The sequence below is a fragment of the Sorex fumeus genome, unplaced genomic scaffold (assembly GCF_029834395.1).
Source record: "Sorex fumeus unplaced genomic scaffold, SorFum_2.1 ptg000014l, whole genome shotgun sequence".
Lineage (NCBI taxonomy): Eukaryota > Metazoa > Chordata > Mammalia > Eulipotyphla > Soricidae > Sorex > Sorex fumeus.
In genome coordinates, this window is record NW_026606071.1 from 8,897,350 (window position 1) to 8,924,790 (window position 27,441).

General features: G+C 39.4%; 1 protein-coding gene across 2 annotated transcripts in view; it reads left to right on the top strand.

Annotated features, from left to right (window-relative positions):
• Positions 1 to 19,159, top strand: part of NABP1 (nucleic acid binding protein 1) — a 258,111-nt gene extending 238,952 nt beyond the window's left edge. Inside the window, exons 1-6 of one of the 2 annotated variants that reach the window (XM_056111881.1) lie at positions 10,182 to 10,480; positions 10,825 to 10,963; positions 14,377 to 14,448; positions 16,193 to 16,268; positions 16,866 to 16,932; positions 17,818 to 19,159. In XM_056111881.1, the coding sequence (XP_055967856.1) occupies positions 10,390 to 10,480; positions 10,825 to 10,963; positions 14,377 to 14,448; positions 16,193 to 16,268; positions 16,866 to 16,932; positions 17,818 to 17,987 (615 nt within the window). In that variant the 5' untranslated portion in view covers positions 10,182 to 10,389 and the 3' untranslated portion in view covers positions 17,988 to 19,159. Of the gene's footprint in view, positions 1 to 10,181; positions 10,481 to 10,824; positions 10,964 to 14,376; positions 14,449 to 16,192; positions 16,269 to 16,865; positions 16,933 to 17,817 lie in introns of those variants that run through there. The other variant, XM_056111882.1, reaches the window with a different exon arrangement.
• The last annotated feature ends 8,282 nt before the right edge of the window (positions 19,160 to 27,441 follow it).

Genomic DNA, 27,441 nt, shown 5'->3' on the forward strand with positions numbered 1-27,441 from the left:
GTTAATAACATTTTGTCATCATTGCAACTACCATCAAAGTGCACACTATCACAGATCTCAAATGGGTTAATAGAACACCTCTTTACTTGTTTTTCTTTTTCCATCGTGATTAACATACTTGCTTTACATCCCATTAACCCAGTTTTGAATCCTCAGAAAAATCTATGAATCACTGAGAACTGCTAGGCGTCACTACTGAGCACAGAGACAGGAGCAGTCTATGAATATTGCTGGGTATGCAGCCTCCTACCCTCCCAACCCAAACAAAATAAATCCAACATCAAAACTGTTCTAACATATTTGTTTGGAATTAAATATTTAATCTGATATTAAACAGCCAAAGTTCACATATCTGATAAATAATTAAACATATCCTCATCTTCTACATAATCTCCTTCCTGATTCCTCCTTAGTTTTAACAGTATTTTTAACTGTTCCTATGCAAAAATAAAATTCAGGTACATTGGGATTTTCCAATGGATTCCTCAAGTATTACCCTCCCTTAACATTTTTAGTAACCCGTCCTTCTAGACTCTATCCTTTTCCTACTTAATGGTTTACCAGCAAGTATACAATTTTACTTATTTTCTTATTGTCTACTCTATAAAAATATGTACTTCATGAAATCAGCAATTAAAAAAAGAGTTGCTCTTAAATGTGATCAAAGTAGAGAGAGAGTAATGTGGAAATCATCTGCCCCACAGGTAGGGGGAGGTGTGGGATCGGGGTATACTGGGTTTTTTGGTGGTGGAGAATGGGCACTGGTGAAGGTATGGGTGTTCATTGTATGACCGAGACTTAGACCCGAAAGCTTTGTAACTGCTCTCATGGTGATTCAATAAATAAAATTATAAAAAATGAAAAAAAAAGTAAGGTGGAGTTCATGCACAATTCAATCAGCTAATCAGTGGCTGAATAAATAGCGGTACTCCTACATTAAAAAAAGAAAAAAAAATAGTTGCTTTTGTTTCTTCTGTTGCGATCTCAGTGCTGGAACATAAGTAATTCATCAGGATATGTTTCATACATTTTATTTAGTGAATATACAAAAAAAACGGAAATGTAAATCTTTTCAAGATTTCTAAAATGTAACTAAACAACACATTTCAGAAGTACATATAGAGTACTTCTAGAAATTTACTTCGATGTAGGACTTCCCAAGAGCATAAAGAAAATACTGTTTCAGAGTATGAATAAGAATGTGGAAAACAAAGAAGATATTCTGAAAAATTCTACCTCCCCCACCTCACTAGTTGCCCTCCCGGAAATACTTTATTATACAGATGAAATAATGCAACTTAGTAGAGACTCTAGAGTTTGACAGTTACTTTATTTCTTTCTGCAGACTATATTGGCCCATTGGCTTAAAAATAATTTACTACTAAGGCATTGTGATTTACAATACTGTTAATGAGTTTCATGCCTACAATGCTCACCACACCCACAAGAGAGTTCATTTCCCTCCACCAAAGCTGAAAACAAAAACCTCTTCTAATCTTCTGTAACTTGTTGGCACACTGTACTTATCTGAAGAAAGGGAAATAGGAGGCATTTAAATATTCTGATATCTGAGTCCCTCTTTCAGTGATTCTGATTTAATTGGCCTGTCCCTCTTATGAAGTTCACAGTCTTTGATGATTATCACAGAGATTCATAAATTCATTAATGGTGTAGGTGGCAACCTTGTCCACGTTTCTGGACCTGTGTTTCATATATACATATATGAAATGAAGGGGTTAGAACATACAACCTGTAAGCATACATCCAATTCAGCACTGTACTCTTTTTGGGAGAAACTCTTAATTAGAGGTTGGTAAGAAACATCTGCTGTTTCCTCCTGGTGATTTCCTGGTGTGTGTGTGTGTGTGTGTGTGTGTATGAATGCATATCTATGAAAGGAGAGCATAGTCTAAGCTCTGTGAAGCTTGGAAGTAACAAAAAACGTTTACCTTCATTATTGAGAACCTAAGACAACAAATTTTAGAGAGTCATCAAGCCTTCCAATGTGTCAGGCATGATGTCTCCGGAAATTGTCAGGTCCCAAAAGGGCAACTAGAATGTGTTAAGGAATGGGACTCTGAAACCAGGAAAGCTGGTTTTGTTTGTTTGTGAATTATTTATGTCTTGGTCTGTTTGGGCTGTTTAACAGGATACTGTACCCATGGTCACTTATCAGTAATAGAAATTAATGTTCAGGGTTCTCGTGGAGAGTCCAACAGCAAGGGCTTGTAGATTCACTGCCTGATCAACATCAGCTTCATGATTGATACACAGCCTTCTTAGTATTGTGTCCATACAAGTGCAAGGAGAGAGAATGCTACCTGGGATTTCTTTTAGTAGGACACTAATTCCATTTATTTATGTACTTTTTATATTTTGGTTTGGGGGCCATATCCAGTGGTGCATCAGGACTTACTCCTGGCTCTGAGTTCTGCCACCACTCACAGGGGACTGAAGGGATCATACGCAGTGATGGGAATTACCACAGGTTTGTCATGTGCAAGGCAAGTGCCCAACCAGCTGTATTGTTCTCAGCCGAAATCCTGTGGAAAAAGGACTCCACTTTCATAGCTAATTACATCACAGTGACTCCACACCAAATACTATCACATTGGGAGTTAGATGATAATACAAGAATTTTGAGGGGGTGGGGTGGGGTGGGCATAGATGTTTAGTTTGTTGCAGTATAGACCCTGGAAAACATTAGCAAACTATAGCAAGTGACTTTCTGTAAAGCACCTTGCCAGGCAAGATTTCAGCCAGCTGAATGTCCATACACATGAGAAAGTCTTTTTAGGTCTTTCCCAAACCTGTGTCTCTCATGAACATGTATTACACCTTTTTCTCTACTTTTTCCACTCTGGAGAAGTTGGAGTTGTCTCTTAAACTTGTACCTCTCTCCTTCCCCTCATATTTCTCTAAGTAAATTTCTTTTAAAAAGACTATTTTGTTTCACTATTTCGCTTCCTCCTGAAATTCTTTTCTGCCAGGGAATGCAATGGAACAAAAATGCCTGCACCTGAGACCACATATGGCAATGCTAAGAGGCCTACTTCCAGCTCCGTGCTTTGCAAAGCCAGGATCAAACCTGGGACTCCAGCATGCAAAGCATGACCCTTTGAGTCAGCTCCTTGGCCCTCATCATCTTCGCTCCAAATCATCTTCACATGAAAATCCTGACTTTTATCCCTTCTTGGGAAGGACCACCAAATCTATGGTATTTACCTTGAATTGCAATTCTTTGGTCTCAAATAAAGACAACTTGCCTTATTAACTGGGAGGTGGGGTAAGGAGTGTGGGAAGAGAGACATACCTTTTATCTAATCAATGCACCAGGGTATAAAATACCTGATATAAGACAATATTTTTTCCTGCCTCCTGTTTTGGGTCTTGGTCTTCTTTACCATAGAATTTATTTTCTGATCTTTTAAGCCTTGATCAGTATGTTTTCAACTGCTCAGCATCCATTTTACATATATCTTTAGAATTGATTTGTTCCCCATGGTCCTGGCATTCCATGTACACAGACAGCATGAACTGAACGATTCCAGATTTCAGTTTATGAATGATTGCTTGAATTCCAATGCCTTGGGAATTAAGACAGCCCTCTTTGTCCTTCTCAGACTTCATATCTGTTACAAATCACATTCTTTTGCCAAGCCAGTGTTCTTACAACACCCTTGCATACATTACCTAAGGTTTCTGAGAAGTGGTGCACAACATTTTCATCTCTCTCTTCTTTCTGTATTCTTTCACTTCTGGAAAACATCAAAGAAGTCCGTGGGGGTGCTAAAACTACCACCTGCTCCACCTTCTTGAATTGCCTGTTCACTTCCTTTGTCAGGTTAGTCTCTTTTCTTTGCATTGGAGAGCACTTCATGAGCTTGAGGAATCCGTTTAAATTTTTCTCCTTTCTTTGAATTCTTAGGGCGGTATTTTAAGGTCAGTTTCCTCTTTCATTTCTTTCTGTGTGGCAAAGCATCCTAGTAAGTGATTTCTTTCACAATTTTCTACAGTTTCAGAGAGGAGCGTATGGCTGAGTGAACTCTGTCTTTTACCATGCATTCTAGAAAGCGCCCTCTTTCATTACTTGAGCTCTTTCCATTATTATTATTATTATTATTATTTTTCCTTTTTCTTTTGGACCACACCTGGAAGTACTCAGGGGTTACTTCTGGCTTTGCACTCAAGAATTACTCCTGGACGTACTTAGGGGACCATATGGGATGCTGAGGTTAGAACCTGGGTGGGCAGCATGCATGGCAAGGGCCCTACTGCCTGTGCTATCTCTCTGGCCCCTCCAATATTATTTTGTATTGTTTTATTTTTGGTATAAAAAATAAAATAAATAATAAATAAAGGCCCTCCCGTTGATCGTCGATTTGCTCGAGCGGGCCCAGTAACGTCTCCATTGGAGACTTTGTTGTTACTGTGTCTGGCATATCGAATACTCTCGGTAGCTTGCCGGGCTCTCCGAGAGGGGCGGAGGAATCGAACTCGGGTCGGCCATGTTGGCCGCTTGTAAGGCGAACGCCCTACCCGCTGTGCTATCGCTCCAGCCCTTTACCTTACCTATAAAAAATAAATTCTGGCTTTTATTTACGTGCATGGTAAGGAACTTTTGAGAACAAAAGAACTTTTCACTCAGTTCTTAAGAAGATAATACAGCTGAATTGAGTTAATCCATTTCAGGATGCATTTCTTTGCACAAGAAACTAAGGTGTTATTCCTCACAAGTCAATTTCACTGCCCCACCAAAGCTACTTGAAATCAAAATGTCATTGCACTTAGCATAGTGAACTAAAAGTCTTCCAAAGTATTCCATTACCTACTGACGTAACTTTAACACTTATTTTAAAGGGCAAATAACCTGTTTAGTAGCAGAGGTTATTTTGCCATATTACAATTTTAAGCTCCTTAACTCCCTATAAGTGAGAAAATTTAGGGCCAGATTAATAGATCAAGTGAACAGCACATATGTGATGTGTGAGGCCCTGAGTTCAATCCCTGGCATCATGTAGCTCCCCAGTATTGTTAGATGTATTCATGGTAGTTCCTAAGCATCATGCGGGCTCAAGCAGTGCCAAAGGTGGTCTCAGTCCTTATCCCCCCAAAAGCCATTGATGTGATCAGTAATAGAAAACATACACACATACAAAAGAAAATGCATCTCACATATTAGTACATACTATGTAGTAAGTATAAAAAGTGCTCAGACATATAAAATGCCTAATACATAAAAAATATTCAATGTGAATTAGCATTTAACAATATAGAAATGATTTGTGTGGTTATTGCTGCAAGTAATACTTAACATTACCTTTGTGTATCCTTTGGGTAAAATTTCTTTTTGGAAATGCCAGGGACACCCAGGCCTTTCACACATACAAATATTTTATCCCTGGACCTTGGTTAAATATTTTTAAGATTAAGAACTTTCTGGACTGGAGCGATAGCACAGTGGGTAGGGCATTTGCCTTGACCCAGGTTCAATTCCTCCGCCCCTCTCGGAGAGCCCACCAAGAGCATCTTGCCCGATATGCCAAACACAGTAACAAGTGTCACAATGGAGACGTTACTGGGCCCGCTCAAGCAAATTGATGAACAATGGGAGGACAGTGACAGTGACAGTGACAGAAGAACTTTCTCGACCTTGCCAATTATTTTGCAAAGTGGGTTATCTTTGTAGCATAACTGTCAAGGTCAAAATTTAAAAAAAATGCTTTTCTTTACTACTTGTACTGAATTTTACAATATCTTTTAAGTATAAAGTAATGGTATTGGGATTATGAGCATAAACTTAATTATCTCAGAATAAATTTATGTTTGAGATATGAGAATGGAGAATGCCTCAAGAACAAAAGCCTTAGAAGTAGTCTTGTGAACAAGATAATCACTGACCATGCTGGGTATGCCAAATGATAGATCTATTTATTTCACTGAATTTCCAGTATTAGGAAAGATGATTAGGAGGGAAATAATTGTTCTTTTAGACCTCCCTTTCTCTTTTTATTAACCTATCACTCCGGAGAAGTGATTTCTGGAGAGCTAAAACCATTTGGCCTTGGTTGAAGAATTCTGCTCAGCCCAAACCATCTTGTGTCTGAAGGCTGCCGTCTAGGGAGCTTCTGTGAATAAGAAAGCACTTGATTGCCATTTCCTTTCTGAGAACTGCCTTAAGAGGGAAGGAAGTGGGAGATGTTCATCTGCTTTCTGTTCTGCGGGGGCAGGGCAGAGCAGGGCCAGGCAAGCTTGCTTCTCTGAGCACTAACTTCTGCTTTGGTGGGGCTAGATTTCCTAAAAGACTGGTTCCTCTTTATAAAGGTGAAAAATATAATGTAAAATAAGAAAAATCTTCTTGAGCAGTCTGACCTTATCCCCTTCCTAGACTAGTAACTGAACACTCAGCAGTAGGTAATGGTTAACTTTGCCCAAATTCTTGTCTACAACTCTGTTTATGCCAAACTGATTTCCTGAGTATTGTTAATAGCGTAAAGATGACATGTTTCATCATTTGTTTTATTTGGTGTTAAAATCAGACTTACAATATTATTTTATACTTTCCAGCATTATTACATCAGTGTCTTTGGCACTCCAGACCTTCTTTGTCCAGTAAATGAAAGGTTCAGCTTCCTTAAGAATGTCTTGACCCTCTTGATAGTATGATTTTGAAATTCTCCAGTAGTTTTGTATTATATCTTTATTGCTTGTTTGTAAATCTTGGGGTATGGTGCTTTAACTAAAAATATTCAGAGGGACTGGAGCTGACAGTAAAGGGGGTAGGGCGTTTGACTTGCATGCAGCTGAAGGAGTTCAATCCCCGGAATCCGATATAGTCCCCCAAGCACCACCAGGAGTAATTCCTGAGAGCTGAGCCAGGAATAACCCCTGAGCATTGCTCGGTGTGACCCAAAAAGAAAAAAAAAATCAGAATAAACTGGGAAAAAAACAACAAAACAAAACAAAACAAAACAACAACAACAAACAGGGATTCTGGTTGTGCAATTTCTTTGATGCTTTCTTCTATATTTCTATCTCTATCATTAAAAGTAAGATGATTCTTTAAAGTCCTAGAGCTATACCTTGGGGCTAATGTCTTGTTTATTTTCTTTCTTTCTCTCTCTCTCTCTCTCTCTCTCTCTCTCTCTTTTGACTCAAAATAACACTGCACTTTAAGTCTAAAAGTCACCATTAGAATAAAGAACTCTCAGGTCAAGATAACTGAAATTCAAAACCCTATTTGGTCATTCTTTAACTATATGGCCTCTGGTGAATTTTCTCCTCTGTAAAACTCGGTTTAGATTTTGAAGTCACCACACAGGATAGATGAAAGAATTAAGTAATTCCAGCTTAAGCTATTAGTTTTTCTTTTCTCTAATAATAGAACATAGGAGGGGGGATAATTATCGAATATATATTACTTGCTTGGCATAAGTTTCACAATTTATCTTTGATCCATATTATCTTCTGTGAAGCATACATCCTCATTTTTCAGATTTCTAAATTATGACTAGAAAGTTTAACCAATTGTCCTAAAGCTCACTTCACTAGTTGGAACCCAATTTGTTTCTCAATCAAATGTTCTTTTCCCTATGCATGTAAAGAACACTTCATACTTTTATTCAGATGATGTTTCAGGTTTTCCCTAGCTGGTTGTATGATTTGGAAACATAAAAAACAAAAACAAAAAGACAAACAAACAAAAACAGAGAACAAGGGGCCAGGGAGAAAGCTCAAATGGTGGAGAAGGGCCAGGTATATGTGAAGCTGTGGCTTCCACTGCTGAATGTAGCCATCAAGGCCCTATGAGCAACAAATCCTGGGTCTGCCAGTCCAAATAATCAGGCTGTCAGCCCAATCAGGCCCACCCTCTGGGTCTGTCAGTCTGAACAATCAGGCCTGACCTCTGGGTCTGTCTGTTCTAGGGAGTGGCTGAGTGCCCTAGGGAACACTGTTGCTGCTCCCTCCATGAAAATTAAAAAACAAAACAAGGCGTACCTTGATAATTTATGAAAAAATACAAAGGAGGAAAAAATATGAAGGAGGAAACTTGAATGGCATTGCTAAGTAAAAAGCAGTTAAGTGTATGATTTCAACTACAGCATTCTGGCCAAGTCAAAAGTATCTGGGTAAGGTTTACAAAAGACCAGTGGTAGTCAGAGGGTGGAGTGGACAGGAAGGGTGAATACCAAGTACCCAGATTTTCAGAGCAGTTAAACAATTCTGTATGATCCTCTAATTTTGGGGTTGGGGTTTGCTCCACACCAAGGTGGGGGGTTCATTGGTATTGCAGATTGATCCTGGGTCCACCACATCCAAAGCAAGAGACATCACCTTGAACTAGCTCTCTGGTCTCTAAAGTAATGAGTTTTCTTTTTTCCTTCTTGTGTTTTTTTGGGCCATACCCAGTGTTGCTCAGGGATGAGCCCAAACAAGTGCTCAGCCTCCAGAAAGAACATAATCCATTCAGCCCATAATCCATTCTGAACTCTCTTTCAGACCCCAAAGCAAAAATGTCCTATTTTAGAAAACTTACCATTTTTCAGAAATAATAGCTCTTCAAATAAGCAATGTTAAGTTCTGATTCCTTGTTACCCTTTTCTTCTTAATGTGCTGGAGGTTGAAAACAGGGCCTCCCACATACATGTGCTCTATTGCTGAGCTATATCCTCACCTCTATGCTTTTTGGATGTGTATCCATTTATTCAAACCCATGCATATAACATCAAAATGGAACCCACAGCAACTATGGGCTTTGGGTCATCTGAGCTAAAATAGGGTTTATCAACTCTGACAAAATATCACTCGTATGGGGAATATTGATGGAAAAATATGTACGAGCAGGGGGGTATAGAAGTCTGTGTCGCCTTCTGTTTTATTGGAACCAAACACTTTAGAACAGTTGAGTGTGTACAGACTTCAGTTAATTCCCTGGCAACTCAAAACACAAACAAGAAACAGAGAGGGAAAAACGCGAGGGAAAAGATAAGGAAAAACAAATCTGCAAAGAAATGTTAACTGCTTGACTATTCACATAGTATCAGAGTGAACATTACAAAGAGAACTTGCAAGTTGCAGATCTGTCTTCTCAAAAACTGGATGACCTTCAAGCGGAGGACCTACCGCGCATTTCCGGACTTCAAACTTTAATAAGCTGAAAAAGAGGCTGCTGGGCTGATCTCCAAATTCCTTACTAGTCCTAAAATTCCAATCTTACAGTTTAAGGACCCAACTCTGCCGGTTTCTCTCCTTCTCGACCCCTACCCCTCCCAACCCCAGCCCCGTTTGAAGCCTTTCTTAACAAGTTTTCAACCTACCCAGTGGGTCTTAATCAAAGCGACCCAAGTCCATGACAGGATAGGGGTGAGGTCGAATTCGAAAACCAAAAATAGAAAGAAGAAAAACCGAGCAGAAGGACTGGAGGTGGAAAAACCCCCCAAAAGCCCGCAGGAAGAAAACTAGGAAGAGGAAACAAGGTGAAGCTTCAAGGAGGAAGGAGGAGCGGGAGGAGGAGGAGCAGGAGCAGGAGGAAGAGGAGGGGGAGGAAGAGGACGGAGAGGAGGAGGAGAATGAGGAAGGCGGGGTCCGAGAGCCGATTGGACGGCTGCGGGGGCGGGGCCGGCACTGACAGCCCCGGGGAGGAGCGAGGGAGGCTGCGCGGCCGGCCCGGGCCTCCTGGCGGCCCCTCCCCCGGGCGCGGAGGGCGGGGCGGCGGGCGCGCGGACGGCGCGTGACGTCACAAAGGGGCGGGGCGACCCGGGGGTCCTGCGGGCGCGCGGGCGTCTTCGCCAGTCGCTGTTCGGGACGCCGGCTGTGCGGTTCTGTGCTTGCGGCTCCCCCTCTTTGCTGTCACAGCCTGGTCTCTCCCCGGCGCCGGGAACGGCCTGGGCGCGTGCGTCCGTCTGTGTCTGAGCGGCTTTAAGGACCGAGGCTCTCAGCCCCCTTTGCTGCCCCCACCTTTTTTTTTTTTTACCCATTCCTTTTTTTTTTTTTGAATCCCCATTAAGAGGGCACTTGGCACGCTTGCCTCGCCTTCCGCCCGCTTGGGCGTGGGGCTTGCTGTGCCGAGTGCTTCGTCTTTTTTTTTTTTTCTTTTTGAACTTGTGAGTGCTTTTTTTTTTCTTTTTCCTACCCTTTAAAAAAAATTTTTTTTTTTTTGCTTTTTATTTCATTTTTTGCATTCTCTTTTTAAAAAGACTTCAGTGTGTCTGGGCAGGTCTCCTGGGTCCCAGACTTAACTGCGTTCGGTCCGTGCGGTCCACCCCCCCCTCCCCACCCCCCGCCCAAGGTCGCCCCTCCGCCCTCGCCCCTGGCCCGGGAGGGTGGGAAGCTTTGTCCCACTCCCTGCCCATCCGCGTCTCGGCAGCCGTAGCCGCACCTGCCTCGATTATGAATGGGGTCAACGACCCACCTCTTTTTATAAAAGATATTAAGCCCGGACTGAAAAACTTAAATGTCGTCTTTATTGTCCTGGAGATAGGTAAGTGAGGGGTCCCGTAGCCTAGCCCCGCCGCCACTGTGCGTCCCGGGGCAGGGGAGCCAGGGGCTCCCTTCCCCTCCCCCCGCCTCCCCTTCTCCCCCCCTCCGCCCCATCCCTCCTCTTCCCTCCCCCGTCCACGTGGCCCTACTGCCCCCACCCTTACCCCACCCCCCACCCCCGGCGTGGTGCACCTCCTGCGGCTCGGCTTGGGGCCGGACTTGCTGCGCTCGCCGCCTGGCTGCGTGCGCGAGGGTCCCGGAGCAGAGTTAGCCCACCTCCCTAGGAGTCCTTCAGCTCTAACCATTCCCCCCCCCCTTCCCCTTCTGATTTTCAATTCCTCGCAGGACGCGTGACCAAAACCAAAGACGGCCATGAAGTGCGATCATGCAAAGTAGCAGATAAAACGGGCAGCATCACTATTTCCGTGTGGGATGAAATCGGAGGTCTTATACAGCCAGGGGATATTATTCGTTTGACCCGAGGGTAGGTGTGCACGGGACGGGAAGGGGGCGGCAGGCCATGGGGCGGGGGTGGGGGGGGTTGCTTCCCCTGCAGCAGCCTGCGGGGACTTGGGTGGGCTCACTCCCGAGACTGCAACTTTGACAAGTTTCGCGGCTTGCCCATGGGCTGGTCCAAGGAAGTTCGGGCCCCTCTTGGGTAGTAACTTTTAATGGGGAACCGCCTTGAGTTTTGGGACACTTGCCATTAAAAACAGCCACTTCAGCCAGGAATCCCAACACATTCCCACCCCCCCCAACCCCCCTCCACTCCCTTTCGAATTTAGGTACTCTTGTAGGAAGATTGAGTTTTTCGAGCAACTTGGTAAGATGAGCATTTTGATTTTCTCATAAGTTATTTAGTGTAGCTGTCAGAACTTGCTCCTCCACCCCCACTTTAGAAACTTGAAATATTTTGCATATTTTATTTACACCGTGAGGACATAAGGCCGTAGTTGGAAAGTAGAGCAATTTTTTTGTTCTGTTTTGGGGTTTTTTTTTTTTTGGGGTATGTCAACTTTGTATTCAGGTGTTAAAAGAGGGGAAACTTACAAAATTTGGAAGGCACATTCAGGAAAATGAGTTCTGCCTACTCCCTATAATGCCTGTGTTGTACAAAGATGAGAGTAATATTTAGAAGTTGGCAGATTGGCTTTTAAAACTAATTTAGCAATATTTTGTTTCGTGTTGGTTACTAAGGCTGCTTAGGAAAAGCAAACGTTATTTTACCAAATATTTATATTTGAAGGCTAAAAAGCAGGAAGAGGGTTTTGGAGATGGCTTTTGGAAGCTTTGTGGTTAATGAAATTCCAATTTATTCGTGATAACTAGAAAAAATGGGGGGAGATCAGTAATTTGCATTACCATGAGTTGCCATGATCTCCATGAACATAGGAATTTAGACTTAAAGCCCTTAGATTAGATCTTACAGGCCTTAACACCATCTTCAGGAAGTGAGGTGCAGAGTCATCAAAGAAGGAAGTGAGAGTCAGAACTTAGACATTTAATTCCCATCCACTGACTCATGGTGACATGGATTGTGTGCTTTAAACTTAATGTCTCTTAGACAAAAAATAATTCATGCCTGGGAAGCTGTATTAATGATTAGCATTTTGGAAGCTGTTAAATTTTATCCTGTGGCTTAACACTGTAAAAAGTACCTCATTTCAAATAATATACATATATACATATAGGCCCATCAAAGATTTTTTTGAAAACTAAGCAATTCACGATTTTGATCAGGGCCAGAGAAATAGTACAGCAGATAGACTGCTTGCCTTGCACTGACCTAGGTTTGAGTACTAGCACCACAAATGGTCCCTGAGCACCACCAGGAGTGATCCCTAAGCACAGAGCCAGAAGGAGCCAGGAGTATGCCCTGATCACTATAGGTGTGACCCCAAACAAAACCCCAAGGATTTTGAGGAGAACAGTTAGCAATGCATACAATTCAAAGGAAAATTCAAAACTGAAAAAGTACTGTTTGCTAACTTAGTACTCCTCAACTTCCTCTTCATTAAGATGGGATTTGTTATGCTTTAAAACATACAGTGGGGCCTTGCCAGTTCTAGTGTCCTTAAATTTTAGTTGAATGTAAGAAAAGTAGCTTTTAAAGAATGGGCTAAACAACGAAATAATTTTGACTTTTAACCTGTTTATCAGGCAGTCGTACAATCGTTTCTGAAACAAGCGAGTTAAATATTTTAAATGTAATCAACTTCCTTTTTTTTTCTCAGTGTGCATTCATATTTATCATGATTAAGTTAAAATTTCGTACACTCTTTTGTTACTTAAATAATGAAAGTGATAAATTAGTCTTGAATAAATCATTTTTTTGTTTGGTTTTGTTTTTGAGTCACACCTGGCAATACTCGGGGGTTTCTTCTGGCTTATTACTCAGGGATCACTCCTGGCAGTGCTTGGGGCGGCTGGTGGTTGGGGGGAACCCCTGGAGGTGCCAGGGATTGAACCTGGGTCTGTGGCATTCAAGACAAGTGCCAACTGCCTTCACTGCTGTACTCTCTCTCCAGCCCCAAGTAAATAATTCTTACTAAATGAAGAGAAATAACAGGAAAGTGTTGTGGTTTTGTTTTTTTTTTTTCTTTTTGGGTCACACCTGGTAATGCTCAGGGGTTACTCCTGGCTCTTGCACTCAGGAATTACTCCTGGCGGTGCTCGGGGGACCATATGGAATGCTGGGAATTGAACCCGGTTCGGCCACGTTGGCTGCGTGCAAGGCAAACGCCCTACCCGCTGTGCTATCGCTCCAGCCCCTAACATGGAAAGTTTTTATTAATCTATATTTAAAAACTATTGTTATACTAAGTTAAACAATGTTCTGTCAAACTATTATTCTGTGGGGCCAGAGAGATAGTACAGCACTTAGGGCATTTGCCTTGTACTGCCCTACTGGGTTTGATCCCTGGCATTCCATATAGTTTCCCACGCACTGTCAGCACTAACTTCCCAGTGCAGAACCTGGAATAACCCCTGAGCATCTCTGGGTGTAGTCCCAAATCCAAAATAAATTTAAAAAGTTATTCTGAGTCACGAGTTATTAATAATAGTACAGAGATCCAAAATCAAACTTTGAACCGCTTTACATTTTGCTTAGATTTGTGTGCTGTGATTATTTTTCCTAATGATACTGTCTGCATTTGAAATTGTTAGAGTAAACAGTTTTTTCAGCCTACTTGGCACTTAGAATTACAAATTTGGAAAGACAGGTGAATTATTTGCAGTCTTCATTTATTTTTCATCTTCTTGATTACATTTGCGAAAGTTTTAATGGCTCCAGAATTGTAAGTGTTGAATGGGTACAAGAAGAAAATTATCATATTAGTGTCTAACTGCACTTAATCAGTGAGACTAAAAGTCAAATATGATGTTATTGAATTTATGTATCCACAAAAAAGCAGTTTTATGCTTTGAATACCTGCAGTTGCAAGTTTTTTCCTCTATTAATTGACCAAAAACAAACAAAAAGGTTTCTTTGAAGTAGAACATTTTTTACTTTGCAAAGACATTATATTTTCTGAGGTTAGTTATTTAGAGAATTTCATCAAGATTTGGCAATATAATTTTCTGTGAGTTTTTCCCATAAGATTATAAAGGAACCAGAGAGAGAGTTCAGTGGGCTGAGAATATATATATATGTGTGTGTGTGTGTGTGTGTGTGTGTGTGCTTTGCCTGCAGGATGCCAAGATTCTATACCTGGCTCTGTATGAGTCTTGCACCCCTAAAATAAGCCAAGAGGTTAATCAAATTAGATTAATTGTATTTGATACACTGTTGTAGACAGAGTGCTCCATTTCCAAATGCATAGAGTATGCAACAAAAGTAATGGTTTACTTAATTTGAGAAGGGCACAGATAGTTTTCTGCTACTTCTTTTTATAGATATGCATCCATGTGGAAAGGATGTCTGACACTTTATACTGGAAGGGGCGGTGAACTTCAAAAAATTGGAGAGTAAGTATAATTTTATATAATTGAGTAAGTTATTAGTCATATCTAAGAGTAAGTGTAGATCTATGCTGTGAACCTCTTCGCTCCTTTTGAACTGGTAAACTGATGTCCTTCAGCAGCATTGAAAATTATTTTGCACTATATGTTAGCTTAACCGCCCTCAACCATAGATTTTCTTTTTATGGTAGAAAATACTGGATTTGTTCCTGGCAACGGTCATTAAGAAATTGCACTTTTGTGACAAGTTCCTATGGGACCATTCTGTAGGCCATGAGCACATGGCGTTGAGGTGCCACAGGTGTCTTTTGTAATAGGTTTTGTCTTCTAGTAAATTGCCCAATAAAAAGGTAGATAATGAGTTTTAGGCCGTGTCTAAATTTTCTTTTTCTTTATGTCTGACTACTCTGTATGTCTGACTATGGTGAAAGGACTTAAAAGCAATGCAAATTGAAGTCCTGTATTTATCCACAGTCTAGGTCCTGTACAGGCAGCCGCAATGCGAGCTTCCATATACTCCTAGCCTGCTAATCTCCACCCTGACTTGGAGGAACCATCCTCTCTAGGGGTGTAAAGGTAATTCAGCCTCTGTGCCTAGCCTAGACTTCTGGGATGTCCTCTGTAACTTGGTGTAGGCAGTGAGCCAAGTTAGTAGTTCACTTTATTGTGTTCATGCTTAGAAGCCTACTTAAGGTCCATCAAATGAGAAAATCTTTAAAGAGAGGAGCTACAAGAGATAGTAATAAAAAAGGAAAATTTTTCCATATTTCAAGAGTAAGGTAGTTTGAGGAAAATATAATTTTGCTAGTGTTTGGAAGCTGCTTGTGTCCACATATTTAGAAAAGGGCTAGAGCAGTGTGTTGTTAATGGTAGGTCTTAGCATCAATAATCAGTCATCAGATCCTTGTTCCAGCTTTGATGTGGTACAGAAGTGTTCATTGTGATGGAGATCAGCTATGTGAAGAACCCTTGGAAGTCACTCAGTTCTTTGTGACAGATTCTTTGTTAGACTCACTCTAGCACTTAGCAGCACTGGTTCTAAGTGTGGAAATAACATGTGAATGATAAATACCAGTGACCTGAAAGTATTGGGAAAACTTTTATCTTGATTGCCAGTTGTCTTTTAATCGATTGCATAATCCACTCTTAACTTTAAATGATTATCTTTGCAGATTCACTGTGATTGGTCAAAAGAGGGACTGGATGAGAGTGTGTGAATGGATCAGTGCAAATCCATCACCACTACTGGAAAAACCACTCTGGAAACCTATGCATGGTTGAGTGGCATCCGCCTATGTGGAAAAACAGGACAAAGATGTGTTTCTGTGTCCTTGATCTTTGACATTCTTTATGTTTTTGTAGTACAGAGGAGTGAAAACACAAAATAGATGGCCAGAGAGATAGTACAGTGGGTAGGGACATGGCTGACCCAAATTTAATTCTTGACACCCAAAATGGTCCCTAGAGCATCACCAGAAGTGATTCCTGATTGCAGAGTCATGAGTAAGCCCTGAGCACTTTTGAGTATGCCCCCAAAACAAAACAAAAAACTAATGAACAGAATGATTTCATACATTACAGGCAATTGTGTATTTTTTGGAATATATCATTTAGAAAGTTTTGATGTAAATGTAGTCTGTTGCTTTCTTTCAGTTTGACACCTCAATTCTTCATTTCTTTTAGTTTTGCATGTCACGTTATAGATAGGCTGGTTTCTTTACTTCTGAAGTCATTTACCTTTTTCTTTCAGATTTTGTATGGTTTATTCAGAAGTGCCAAATTTCAGTGAACCTAACCTAGACTTTCGAGGACAACAGAGCAAAGGGGTAATTAATCCAAATGTACAGTCTGTTTTTATGGTTAGGATAATATTTTGATCAATTATAATTCTTTGGTTGTGTTCTCAAATCTGTGATAGCCAGAGTATAAGGAAGACAACTTAATCATGCATACATTTTATATACATGTAATATATGTACATTTTGGGTTTCGGTTGGTACTGGTGATAGGGTGACTCCCAACTTTGTAGTCGGGAGTGGCTCTCTGAGTATTGAGATAGCTACGGGTGGACCATATGCAAGGCAAATTCTTAGCCCTTGTACTGTCTCTCAGGTCCTAAAAATAGTTTTGTAGACATATTTCATTGTTTTGAGTCTGTTCTTATCTAAGCAGCATCATGTTACATATATGCACCACTTAGCTCTTGGGATAGTTGGGAATGATACTAAGATGTATGCAAGATTAGCAAAAGTTATAAAAGGTTGGGAAGTATTGGTAAATACTTCATATTGAGTAAAGTTTGATTAATCTTGAAGAATGTTTTTTTAAAGAGCTTCAAACATAAAATAGATACTAAAAGACTATAGCAAGCAGTATGAAGGCAGTTTTACAAAAATTCATTTGGTTAAATTAATTTTTTTTAGGCACCCAGTGAGCAGAAGAATAATTCCATGAATAGTAATATGGTTACAGGTACATTTGGACCAGTTGGTAAGATTTTCTTTTTCATATTTATGATCAGGTATAAAAAATACTCTCTTATGAAAGATTGTAGGAAAATTCTGTCTTTAGTCATAAATTAATAAAACGTGGGAACCAGTTAATAGAAACTGCTCCTAATACTGATTTTTAGGAAGCTCATCTTGGGCTGATTTGTTGAGTACATTCTATATTTAAGCATAAGGATCTTACTGGGAATAGAGTGGTAAGTAGTAGATAATAAAGAATCTAAGTATTGGTGATTTTTATATGATTTCTCTAATCTTGTTATTTTGTCTTTGTCCTCCAAAGACTATGAAAGAGCATGTTAATAGCTCTTGAACTCACATTAAAATGATCTTTAAAAAATCTTGGTTCTTAAATGACTGGTTCTTAAATACTTATGTAATTAGAGTTCATTAGGTAGTTAAGCTTTATTTGACCAGATTGACTACGTACATGTGTAACTGATTGGATCATCACATTGTGGAAAACTGCTGTTTTCCTTTAGAAGAAGCAAGATTTCTTGAAATACTAGTTATATTTGAACCAAATGTCAGTATACTCATACTCTTTTTTCCTTTAAAACTACAAAGAGTATATTACGTATGCTTTCTTTTCTACACTAGTTTTCTCATTTATTTGTCCAAGTAATCTTTTTCACCTTGCCCTATTAATACAACATAAAAGTAAGTATATTTACTGTATGTAACATTTGAAAAGTCAGTTTCTCAACGATTATGTAGAATCTACATGGATTTCAAGTAGTTTAAGAATAAAGGCATTTGTTTTTTCTAACAATACTTGGAAACATTGATATATGTTAGAACTTCAAATAGGTGGACTTTTGTAGTTAAGTAACTGAAAATAGTGATGAATTTTTATATTCTTTTTTAGGAAATGGGGTTTCCACTGGCCCAGAATCAAGGGGATGCCAATTTTCATATGCTGGTAGAAGCAATGGCCGGGGACCTATAAATCCACAGCTACCAGGAACAGCTAGTAATCAAACAGTTATGACCACAATAAGTAATGGCAGGGACCCTCGGAGAGCCTTTAAAAGATGACCTATGCCAAATACTCACACGTAGTTGTGAAACTACGTGTCCTTACTTGAACACTTATTGCACTTTTATTTATTGTTAACTGTGAAGACTGTCCATTGCTGGTTTTCTTTTATGTTTTGGTTTGTTAACATGAGTGGTTTGTTTTTATAGAAAAACTGTAAAGCTGCTTGTCTCCTATTGAAGAATGGGAGCACTCGGAAAAAGTAGGGGCATTTATTTTTAGAACAAAAAGATCCTCAGATATCCTTTAACAAGTACTGCACCCTTTTCATGGGTCAGTTACTCAAGAGCATTATGGCCTCTATGAGTCTATGTTCTGTGTCCTTTTTTGTAATACTTAAAATAAGGCTTAGTGGGAGATGATCTTTGTCTTACATTCAAATATTGCAAGCTAAAGCAATAACCACACACACACACACACACAAAAGCAAAAAACCCCTTTACCAGGAAAACAAAAGCTCTGTCATTATGAACAGTTTTGAATGTAACTCTAATACTGATTGTCTTTTCATTGACTACCATTGAGACTTATCACATTGAGCCATCTAAATTGTTTTATTACCAAAAATGTCCTTTATCAGAATTCTGAAACACATTGTGATCTGTGTGGTAAAAAGTAATTTTTAGGTAAAAATCTGTTTATTTTAGGGCTGTATTCTTAGTATTTGTCAATTCTGTGTATTTCATTGGAGGAAATTTAAAACTGAGGCCTTAAAAATTTTTTGGAACTACCATGTCAAATAGGGAACTACAGTGTCTTTGAAAACATTGATCTAATTATTTTTTTAAATTATGGTAAAATTATAGTGAAGGTGATTCAAATTGAATTTATGTAGCGACATTGCACTCTTAAGTTATAGGGTCTTAGGTACTTAGAGATACTCAGCCTTGAGTGAAACTCTTAGGTACGTAATTTATTTGAGGTGTGTGTGTGTTTATCAAATTTTCTGAACACAGTTCACATAGCCTTAACAACAAAAGTTAAAAATGACTCTCAAAGAAGCAAATGCAGCTTTATTCAGAAATGCGAAGTTAGTACTGATGTATGTATAAAAGAGGTCCCCAGTTTCACTCATTACTGTAGGGGGTGGATGACTACTCTTTCTTTTTTTTTGTTAAAAATTCAGCTCTTTAATATTCTCTCAAATAAAACTTGCATTAATGTTAACAGACTTAATTTTGTTCCTTTAATTACGTAATATAAAGCCAAGTTCATTTTACTCTTGTTAAAATGGCAAGTTTAACTTGGCTGTTACTAAGCTTCATGTTTGTCACTTTTTCTTTCTCCTGACTTCATACCACAAAATAATTTGAGTAGATTGTCTTTTGAGAACTGCAGGAATCTTTGAACATAGAGAATCTGTGCCAGATTTTGGGTTTGTTTTAATTCCATATTTCCCACAACATCATGTATACAGTACATACAATACATTAGGCACTGTTCAGGGTGTTAGGGCATAGAGGAACTGATGAGTTGTTTATGAACCATTGATATGATCTATAGTTCCTAATGGTTATATTTAGCAAAATTTTCTTTTATCCCTACAATAATTAGAGGTAATCTATTTTTGATAAATATTTTCTCAAGATGCTAAAATAAAGTTAGTTTTTAAAATCTTAAGTAGAATTAGCAGCTATATAACACTTATTTGTGGAGAATAGTTTTCAAAGGTAATTATATTTTTTTACTTTTTAAATTTTGATAATTGTATAATAATCGTATTAAAATTGATGGTTTTGGTTACTTCCTCCAAACTCAACTGCCACCAAAGTGCTCATGTTCCTCCACTAATGTCCCTGTTACTTCTAGTTAAATTATAGTTTTAAGATAGTTTTAAAAGTATATTTTTAGTTTTGAAACATTACTGTCAAGCATGAATTGCTGGCCTTCTGGTTGTAGACTTCCTTCTTCATCGGTGGTGTTCAAGTTACACTTGAAACTTCTCTAAGCTTTAGTTTCACAACTATAGGAACAAGTAAGTACTATGGTAATAATTACCCCTTTGTAGATGTATATATAAGTGATTTTGTTGTTGGCACATGGTAAGCAGTCAAATGTTTGTTGTCTTACTTACAAGGGGAAAGAAAGGATTAGGAATGGAAGTTTTGTAATCCTTTAATGTGTTGAGGTTAGAGAAAGACTAAACTTAAACTTTGTAATTGACAGTTGCCTCAATAATTTAACTTTGTTGTTCTGTATTCTTTGTTTATTAACAAATTTCTTTTTTCTTAAGGGAAGACTTCAAAACCAAAGCAAAATGAATTACAGTCCATAATGAATATTTGACTTACCAGTCTTCTTGGACAGTACTTCAAGAAATTGAGAGGAACTTAACTTCGTCAAGAAGTTAAGAGGAACCCTCCTTCCTGCTGCTTTCAGCTGTCAACTTTGAAATAAGTTTAAACATCTACAGAAAGCAAAATCCATTTAATTTAGAAATACACATTGCTAGGGTTAACCTCCTCTCCCCTCTGCTCTTCCATACTCCTCCCCTCCTACCACCCCCCCAAAAAAACCCTACGAAACAGTTCTTAAAGTGACTGAAATCTAGCATCAGACTTTTCCTTCTATCTGGACAGGTTCTTGGGGGAGTTGCTACAGTGAAATCCATCTAGAAGGCCCAGTGTTGATGTAATAGTAAAGGTTTCAGTACGCTTATACATCGACATTTCAGCTGTCAGGTTTGAGGACAGTTCAGCTTGAGGATATCCTGAATATTTAATAGTCCTGAGTTGGTTATTCGAGTTTTCGTTATTTACCATTTGGAAGGAACTTAATTTGCTGGGTTAAATATTAATGACAAGGGAACCGTGCTAAAACCAGTAAAAATGTTACAATTCATGATAGAATATTGGGTCTAGGAAGGTAATTAACCTTGAATAATTTTTCTTTGAAGGCATGAATTTGAATTTTCTCAGCTTGAGTACACAATGACGTTGAAGGGTTTTGTTTTTTGTTTTTTTGTTTTTTTTTTTTTTGGTGAAGGAGGTGAGACATTGGGCCAAACCAGGTGGTGCTGATGACTTGATCCTGGCAGTGATTGAAGGACCATAAATAGTTGTAGGAATGGAACTGGGGACAGCTTCGTTCATAGAGGGCACCTTTACCCCAGTACATATCTCTGGTCCCTGATGTTCCAGTTTAATAGCAGAAATGGCTTCCCTTTTTTCTTATTAAGGTAATGACTGTTGACTCCAAACAATTTAGACCTGTTATGACTAAAGATTTCCAGTGTATTTGGAAAGGTTCTAGAGCTAACAACCACTTCAGAATATTAACGTGAATACTACACCAAACTCAAGTCTTACCTGTAGGTCTGCACACTGGTTATTTCTTGACTTACAGTGGCTTTGCTTCAATCCCCTATCTGCCAACTTTTTTGGTCTTGTTTTGGGCCAGCTGTTGGTGATACTTGGGGACCACACAGTGCTTGGGCCTCCTGCTTATGCAGTGCAGGTGCTTAACCTTCACTCTTCATCTGATGAAGCTTAACATTTCAAGGAAAAAAAAATCAGCCTGAGAGGTTATTGGTACTGAAGCACTTTCCTTACACATGACCCAATATGCATGGTTCACCAAACATTTTTGATAGTAGTCCTCAAACAAAAGGTTTTTCTATAATATCTGTTATATCACTGGGAAAAGTGTATGTGGCCATGTGAAAACCTGTGTAATGAGTTCCAAACTAATGACAAAATCTTGGTAAAGACTCCCTCAGATTTAAAGTGGTTATAATTAGATAAGGTATGCTCCTAAGGAAATCTAATTGTGACCTTTGGAAAATACACTAGTGCATAATATGTTGATAGACCTGAGGGAGAGCCAAAGAAACCTTTTGCTGTCCAGGTTAAATTCATAGTTCTCCAAAACCCTTGAACTTTTCTTTGGTAGGCATGTAGCAAATTAATTATTGTAACTGCTCCAGGGTTTTGATTTTTGGGGTTGTAATAATGTTTCTCTAAGCACAGAACAGATTAAGAGTAAACTATCCCATATGATGTCCTAATTAACTGACATTACCCTGACATTTCTTATTAAAAGCATCCAAAGGTAAGAGTTTTTTAAAACACTATAATGAAACTAATGTAAAATGAGCATTTCAACAGGGAGGCATTTGGCTAGGAAACCATTCACTTAAGCCTTTTGGAAGACTTGGTAAGTAATCCATGATTTCATTGAAAATGCATTTTCAATCAGGTCCTGAGACATCCCAATATCACAGACCTCACCATCATATACAAACATTTGAAGGACTCATCATACTCTCAAATAGTTTTTTTTTTTTTTTAAACCCATTCCTAATCAGAACTTTTTCTTTTTTGGGTCACACCCGGCGATGCACAGGGGTTGTTACTCCTGGCTCTTCACTCAGAAATTACTCCTGGCGGTGGTTGGGGGACCATATGGGATGCTGGGAATCCAACCCCGATTGGCTGTGTGCAAGGCAAATGGCCTACCCGCTGTGCTATCGCTCCTGTCAGAATTTTCAAGTAAATTTTGCCAGTTACACTCTCATCACAACTCTCATGATACAAGAGTTCAGTTTCTTGGTACAAAGACTGAATATATATTGAATGCAATGTGCTAAGTGTTTATAAGGATTGAATGAGACTTTCTCAAACTTTCTAGAAATGTGGAATTGCTCCTTTGCTCTACCAAAAGGAGAGTTTCATAATTGTAGGTTTTGGAGAGCTGTTCTTCAAAGATTCGTGGCTCCTGCCCTTGATAATCCCCTTAGATGTATTTATATCTGACTTCTGAAACTAGAATATACTGAAGTTCTGGATTGTTGGATGTTCTAACATGGAAAAAAATTATACTTGAAAGTAGGTGGCTCCCAAAGGACAGAACAAATGGATAGTGAGAGAAGAGTCCTTCCAAGCAGAAGGGGTTCAGTGGCTTCTGGATGTGAGCATTGGGTATTTTTAATTAGGTTAAATAATCTAGATAGAATCAGTGCTGTGGTCAGGTATCTATGGTGGTGTTACTTGGCCTTCATTACTAGAGATCAGTGGTGGGAAAGGTCCAGTCTTTGGGATGCTTAAAGCCCCTAAAAGTGTCCTGTCTCTCTTAGATGACAGGACAGGCAGATGTACTTCTAATACCCTGAATCTAGTTCTAGAAATTCAAGTTTTCCTCTGGATATAGTTTCTTGGTACAGATACTAAATATACGTTGAACAAAAATTCTCAGTGAGTGGTTTATCAACTACTTACTTGTATGCCTCGCCGGCTGTCCGGCCCGGCCTATATACCTGTGCTGTTGTATCACCCTTGAATGAGGATATTTTAAATACACCCAAATAGCCCTTAGCAGTGCTGGTAAATTTTTCATCCTCTCTATATTAAAAGTTTTAGGGTCAGAGGGAGCACAGCAGGTAACGCACTTGCCTTACACACAGCTGACCCTACTACGAATGTGGCACAAATGGAAGCCTGAGCAGAGTCAGGAGTGAGCACTGAGTAAAGTTGGCCAAAGCACTTGGTCTTGTTAAGTAGATTTTATGGCATCCCGGCAATTGTTTACATGTGGCAGCACCTGTCTTATTACATCAAAGGGACCTGTTTCCTCAACTGAAAAAAAAGGTTGAGGAGGGGATTGGCCAAATTGAAGTGCAGAGAGGTTGCAGGCATGAAGAGCATTACAAAGAAAGCTTCCAGAGCCTACCTCCATGTGCCATACCTTGTACTGGGGTAGTTCTCTCATGCAACATAATTTGCCTGCTTCTCAGGGTCAGTCCAGTTCCACATTCTTCTGGAGACAACCCTCTATTAAACTGGGTAATAGAAAAAACTAGGGCAGTCAGCATAACTAGTGCCATCTACTGGGGAGTTACTGTATTTCAGGAGCCTGGTTTATCATGGGGACATGTTCTATTAGAGAAGAAATTGCCTGGTGTAAGCATGATAATGGAAGATTGAAGTTTATGAACCAGCAAGACTATGACATCCAGATTCCCTTTGGCTTTGGGGTTTCATTAAGCCTCAAACAACACCATATCCCACCCCCAATCCCAACAATTCCTACCACACTGCTCCATGAAAGGTATGGAAAATCAGGAAAGGGAAACATTTGTATTTGCTAGTGGTGGGCAGTATGAACTACTCATATCTTGATGAATAATATTTTGGTAAAGTTGAACATGACACAGTTTTGCCACTGGTGTAATATCCTGACCAAATGACTCGCTGAGTTGTCTAAACTTTGCAGAGCAGAACCTGTTTCCCCACTATGCCCTCCCTGCTATTTAAAGAAAAAAAAATGTTACTGTGATTTGCAAAGCTGTTCATAGAATTGTTTCAGGCATAAACTTCGGCAACACCAATCATACAAACAGTGTCCCCACCAATGTCCCTGCCAACCCTCAGCCTTCCCTCCTTGACAGGCATATAACAGATTTCTTTACTATTGCTTGCTCCAATGAAACTTACCCCCTTTAATGCCAGGAACACTGCTGTGGTGAGAAAACATGGTTTTGGGCTTCAGGCATCTTCCTTTGTTTCTAGATCTATTGTCTCCCTGAGTATCAACAGTTACAAATGGTACAGTGGGACTGTGTATCCACAGAACTGAAGACTGAGCAAATGTGTGGGAAACATTCCATTTCCAGGGCTCACCAAATGAGCTCTTTCCCAGTAAATGAAAACATGAGTATTTGATTATTTCTCCACAGCATTATTAGAACAATCTAATTGTATGTCAAGTCTATCAAGTAAATTATGTGACTGTCGTGAGGTATTTTTAAAGTCAAACTTTGACAGTAGCAGCACAGAAAAATATATTAGCTGATGATTTATAGTGACAGTATGCAATGCCGAATACTACAAAGATCAGCCCTGTAACTGATGGTCCAGTTTTCCTATTCATCCTTTCTGCCAGTGAGGATATGCTTAAGGGGGTATAGGAGACAGGAGGAGAACAACAGGGGGTGTGTGTGTGTAGATCTAGAGTGGAGGGGATATTGTATACACAGTGACAGCATCCCCAAGTGCAAAATACTTGTATTTGCTTTGGGTAACAATGTGGAAAATGCCAAGCATACACCTGTCTTGAATTTGTAGACCTTGAATACTCATTCTTTAACATTTTACCACTAATGTTTTGGTTTTAGCACAATTCAAGTCAGTTGCACTTATCTGCACATTAAATTCAACACACCTAGATACTGGACTCATGAGACCAATATCTTCAGTTTTTAATATGAATTTTACATGGAGATATCATAAATCTTAAGTGTTCTTTTGTAAGTTTTTTCTTTTTGGACCATTCCAGGTAGACTGAGGTACCAGGTGGACCTGGAAATTGAACCCGGGGATACTGTATGCAAAACATTGTGGTCCAGCACTTTGAGTCATTTCCCTTCATCTAATAAATACTCACTGCTAGATAACTAAAACTTTATCAAGATAAAGAACAACATTGCAAAAACTTCATGAGCCTTTCAAGTCAAATCCCTTCCTCATGCAAGACCCTGTTGGCCATCATTCTTACATTCATATTTTTTTCTTAACTGAAGGAAAAAGTTTTATACATGCCAAGGTCATGATCCCTAACCAGAGAGCCAGGAGTAAGGCCCAAGCACCTCTGGGTTGGCCCCCAAACACAAAATTAATGGAGTAGTGGGGAGGCATTGGGTGGGGAGTGGAGAGGGATTTGTTAATTGCACATTTGAATTTGCCCTGTAACCCCACAGGCCTGTCTGAGGAGGAAACGTAGTAAGTGACTTGCAGAGGCTGCTACAATATCCTTATCTGCCTGTGTGTCTTTTGAGTACTTCACCCCCGCAAGTTCCCTCTGCCCCCCCCCCCCCCCATGATCCCTTTTAATACTGGGCTTGTCCTTGTGGCTACACAGAAGCAGAAGATTGAGAACTTCTTGGGCAGAGGGGTCTGTGCTCTGTCTTGGAACCTGAATGTGCCAGGACAGCACAGTCCTTTAGAGGATAAGGGGCCTTGTGGCACCTTGGCTGACAGCCTGCCAACCCACTGATGTGAGAATCACTCTGCCTTGGTCTATTCAGGACAATGTTAAATCTTGCCCATTTTGCTGACCTATGGGTTCTTGAGCTAATAAATGGTGTTGTTTCATGCCACACAGTTTTGAGTTAGTGTGCTGTAAGTAGCAAGAGAGAAGTGATAGCACACTAAAGGTACAGCGGCAAAAATATGAGAAGACATATTCACTGAGGCATTTCTTATAATAGCCAAAGACTGGAAATAACTCAGATGTCCACCAGTTCAGTAATGGTTGAGTTCACCACAGTGCATTCACTCAGTGGAATACTAAGCTGCTACAATGGAAATACCTCTACCAATGGATTTTAAGCTGTAGTAAGTTAAAAAGGCAAGGCATAAAATACTTTTTATAGTGTACTGCCCTTTTTTTTCCAAGAAGGACGAATATGAACACATTTTAAAAATGAAAATGAGCAACTAATGGTTTCTTGATACAAGCTAGACTTCATTGAATGAACTTGTTTTGTAGATATAGTTTTAGAATTATAGAAATTGTTTACACACAAATGTACACGTAAAAATCAAGATTAAAACTAGTTATAATCCCAAGGAAAAATCATAATGAAATAAATGGAAATTCTTTTGGTGGCATACTCAAGTTATTTCAAGCCTCAAAAAGGCATATTTTCAGTTTTAGTGAATTAGGAAGATATATTATTATTTGCAATATAGTATATGGAATCTACACACTTCAGGGTAAAAAACAATTTTGTTAATAGCATTAAGAATCAAATAATTGTAAAATCAAATATGCTAAGTAAAATTATAATTACAAATGTGAATTGGAAATATCACTGTGAAGTCTATATTTCCTTAAAGTGACATGTTTTAAAATCATTTTGGAAGAATTAAGAAAATTTATAAATAGATCTTGTTCAACATTCCGCCCCCCCAAAAAAAAACAGATACTGCATCATCTGATAGAAGGTAGTATATTGTATCACTTCTCAAAGAGAAAAATATTAATCCAAGTCTGTCTACTCATATCTCTAGATTTAATGACTAGTTTCTAGGCAGTATGTGGTAAACAGAGGAGGTTTAACCCCGCATGTGGGAAATTATAAGACAGCTGTGATTATTTTACAATCACTGCATAAGGAAATGGAAATTGTGGGGAAAAATGAGAAACATCTATTAATGAAATACGACTTCGACTGGAAACTGGATGAAAGTATTAGACATTCGGGGAACTCTAGATTGAGTATCAATGGAATTCGTAGGTTCACGGTCACGGTCCTCCCGATTTGCTTGAGCAGGCCCAGTAACATTGTGAGATTTGTTATTGTGTTTGGCATATCGAATACGTCATGGGTAGCTTGCCAGGCTTTGCCGTGCAGGCAAGATACTCTCTGTAGCTTGCCGGGCTCTCCAGAGGGGCGGAAGAATCAAACTCGGGTCGACCAAGATGGCTGCATCTAAGGCAAACGCCCTACCCGCT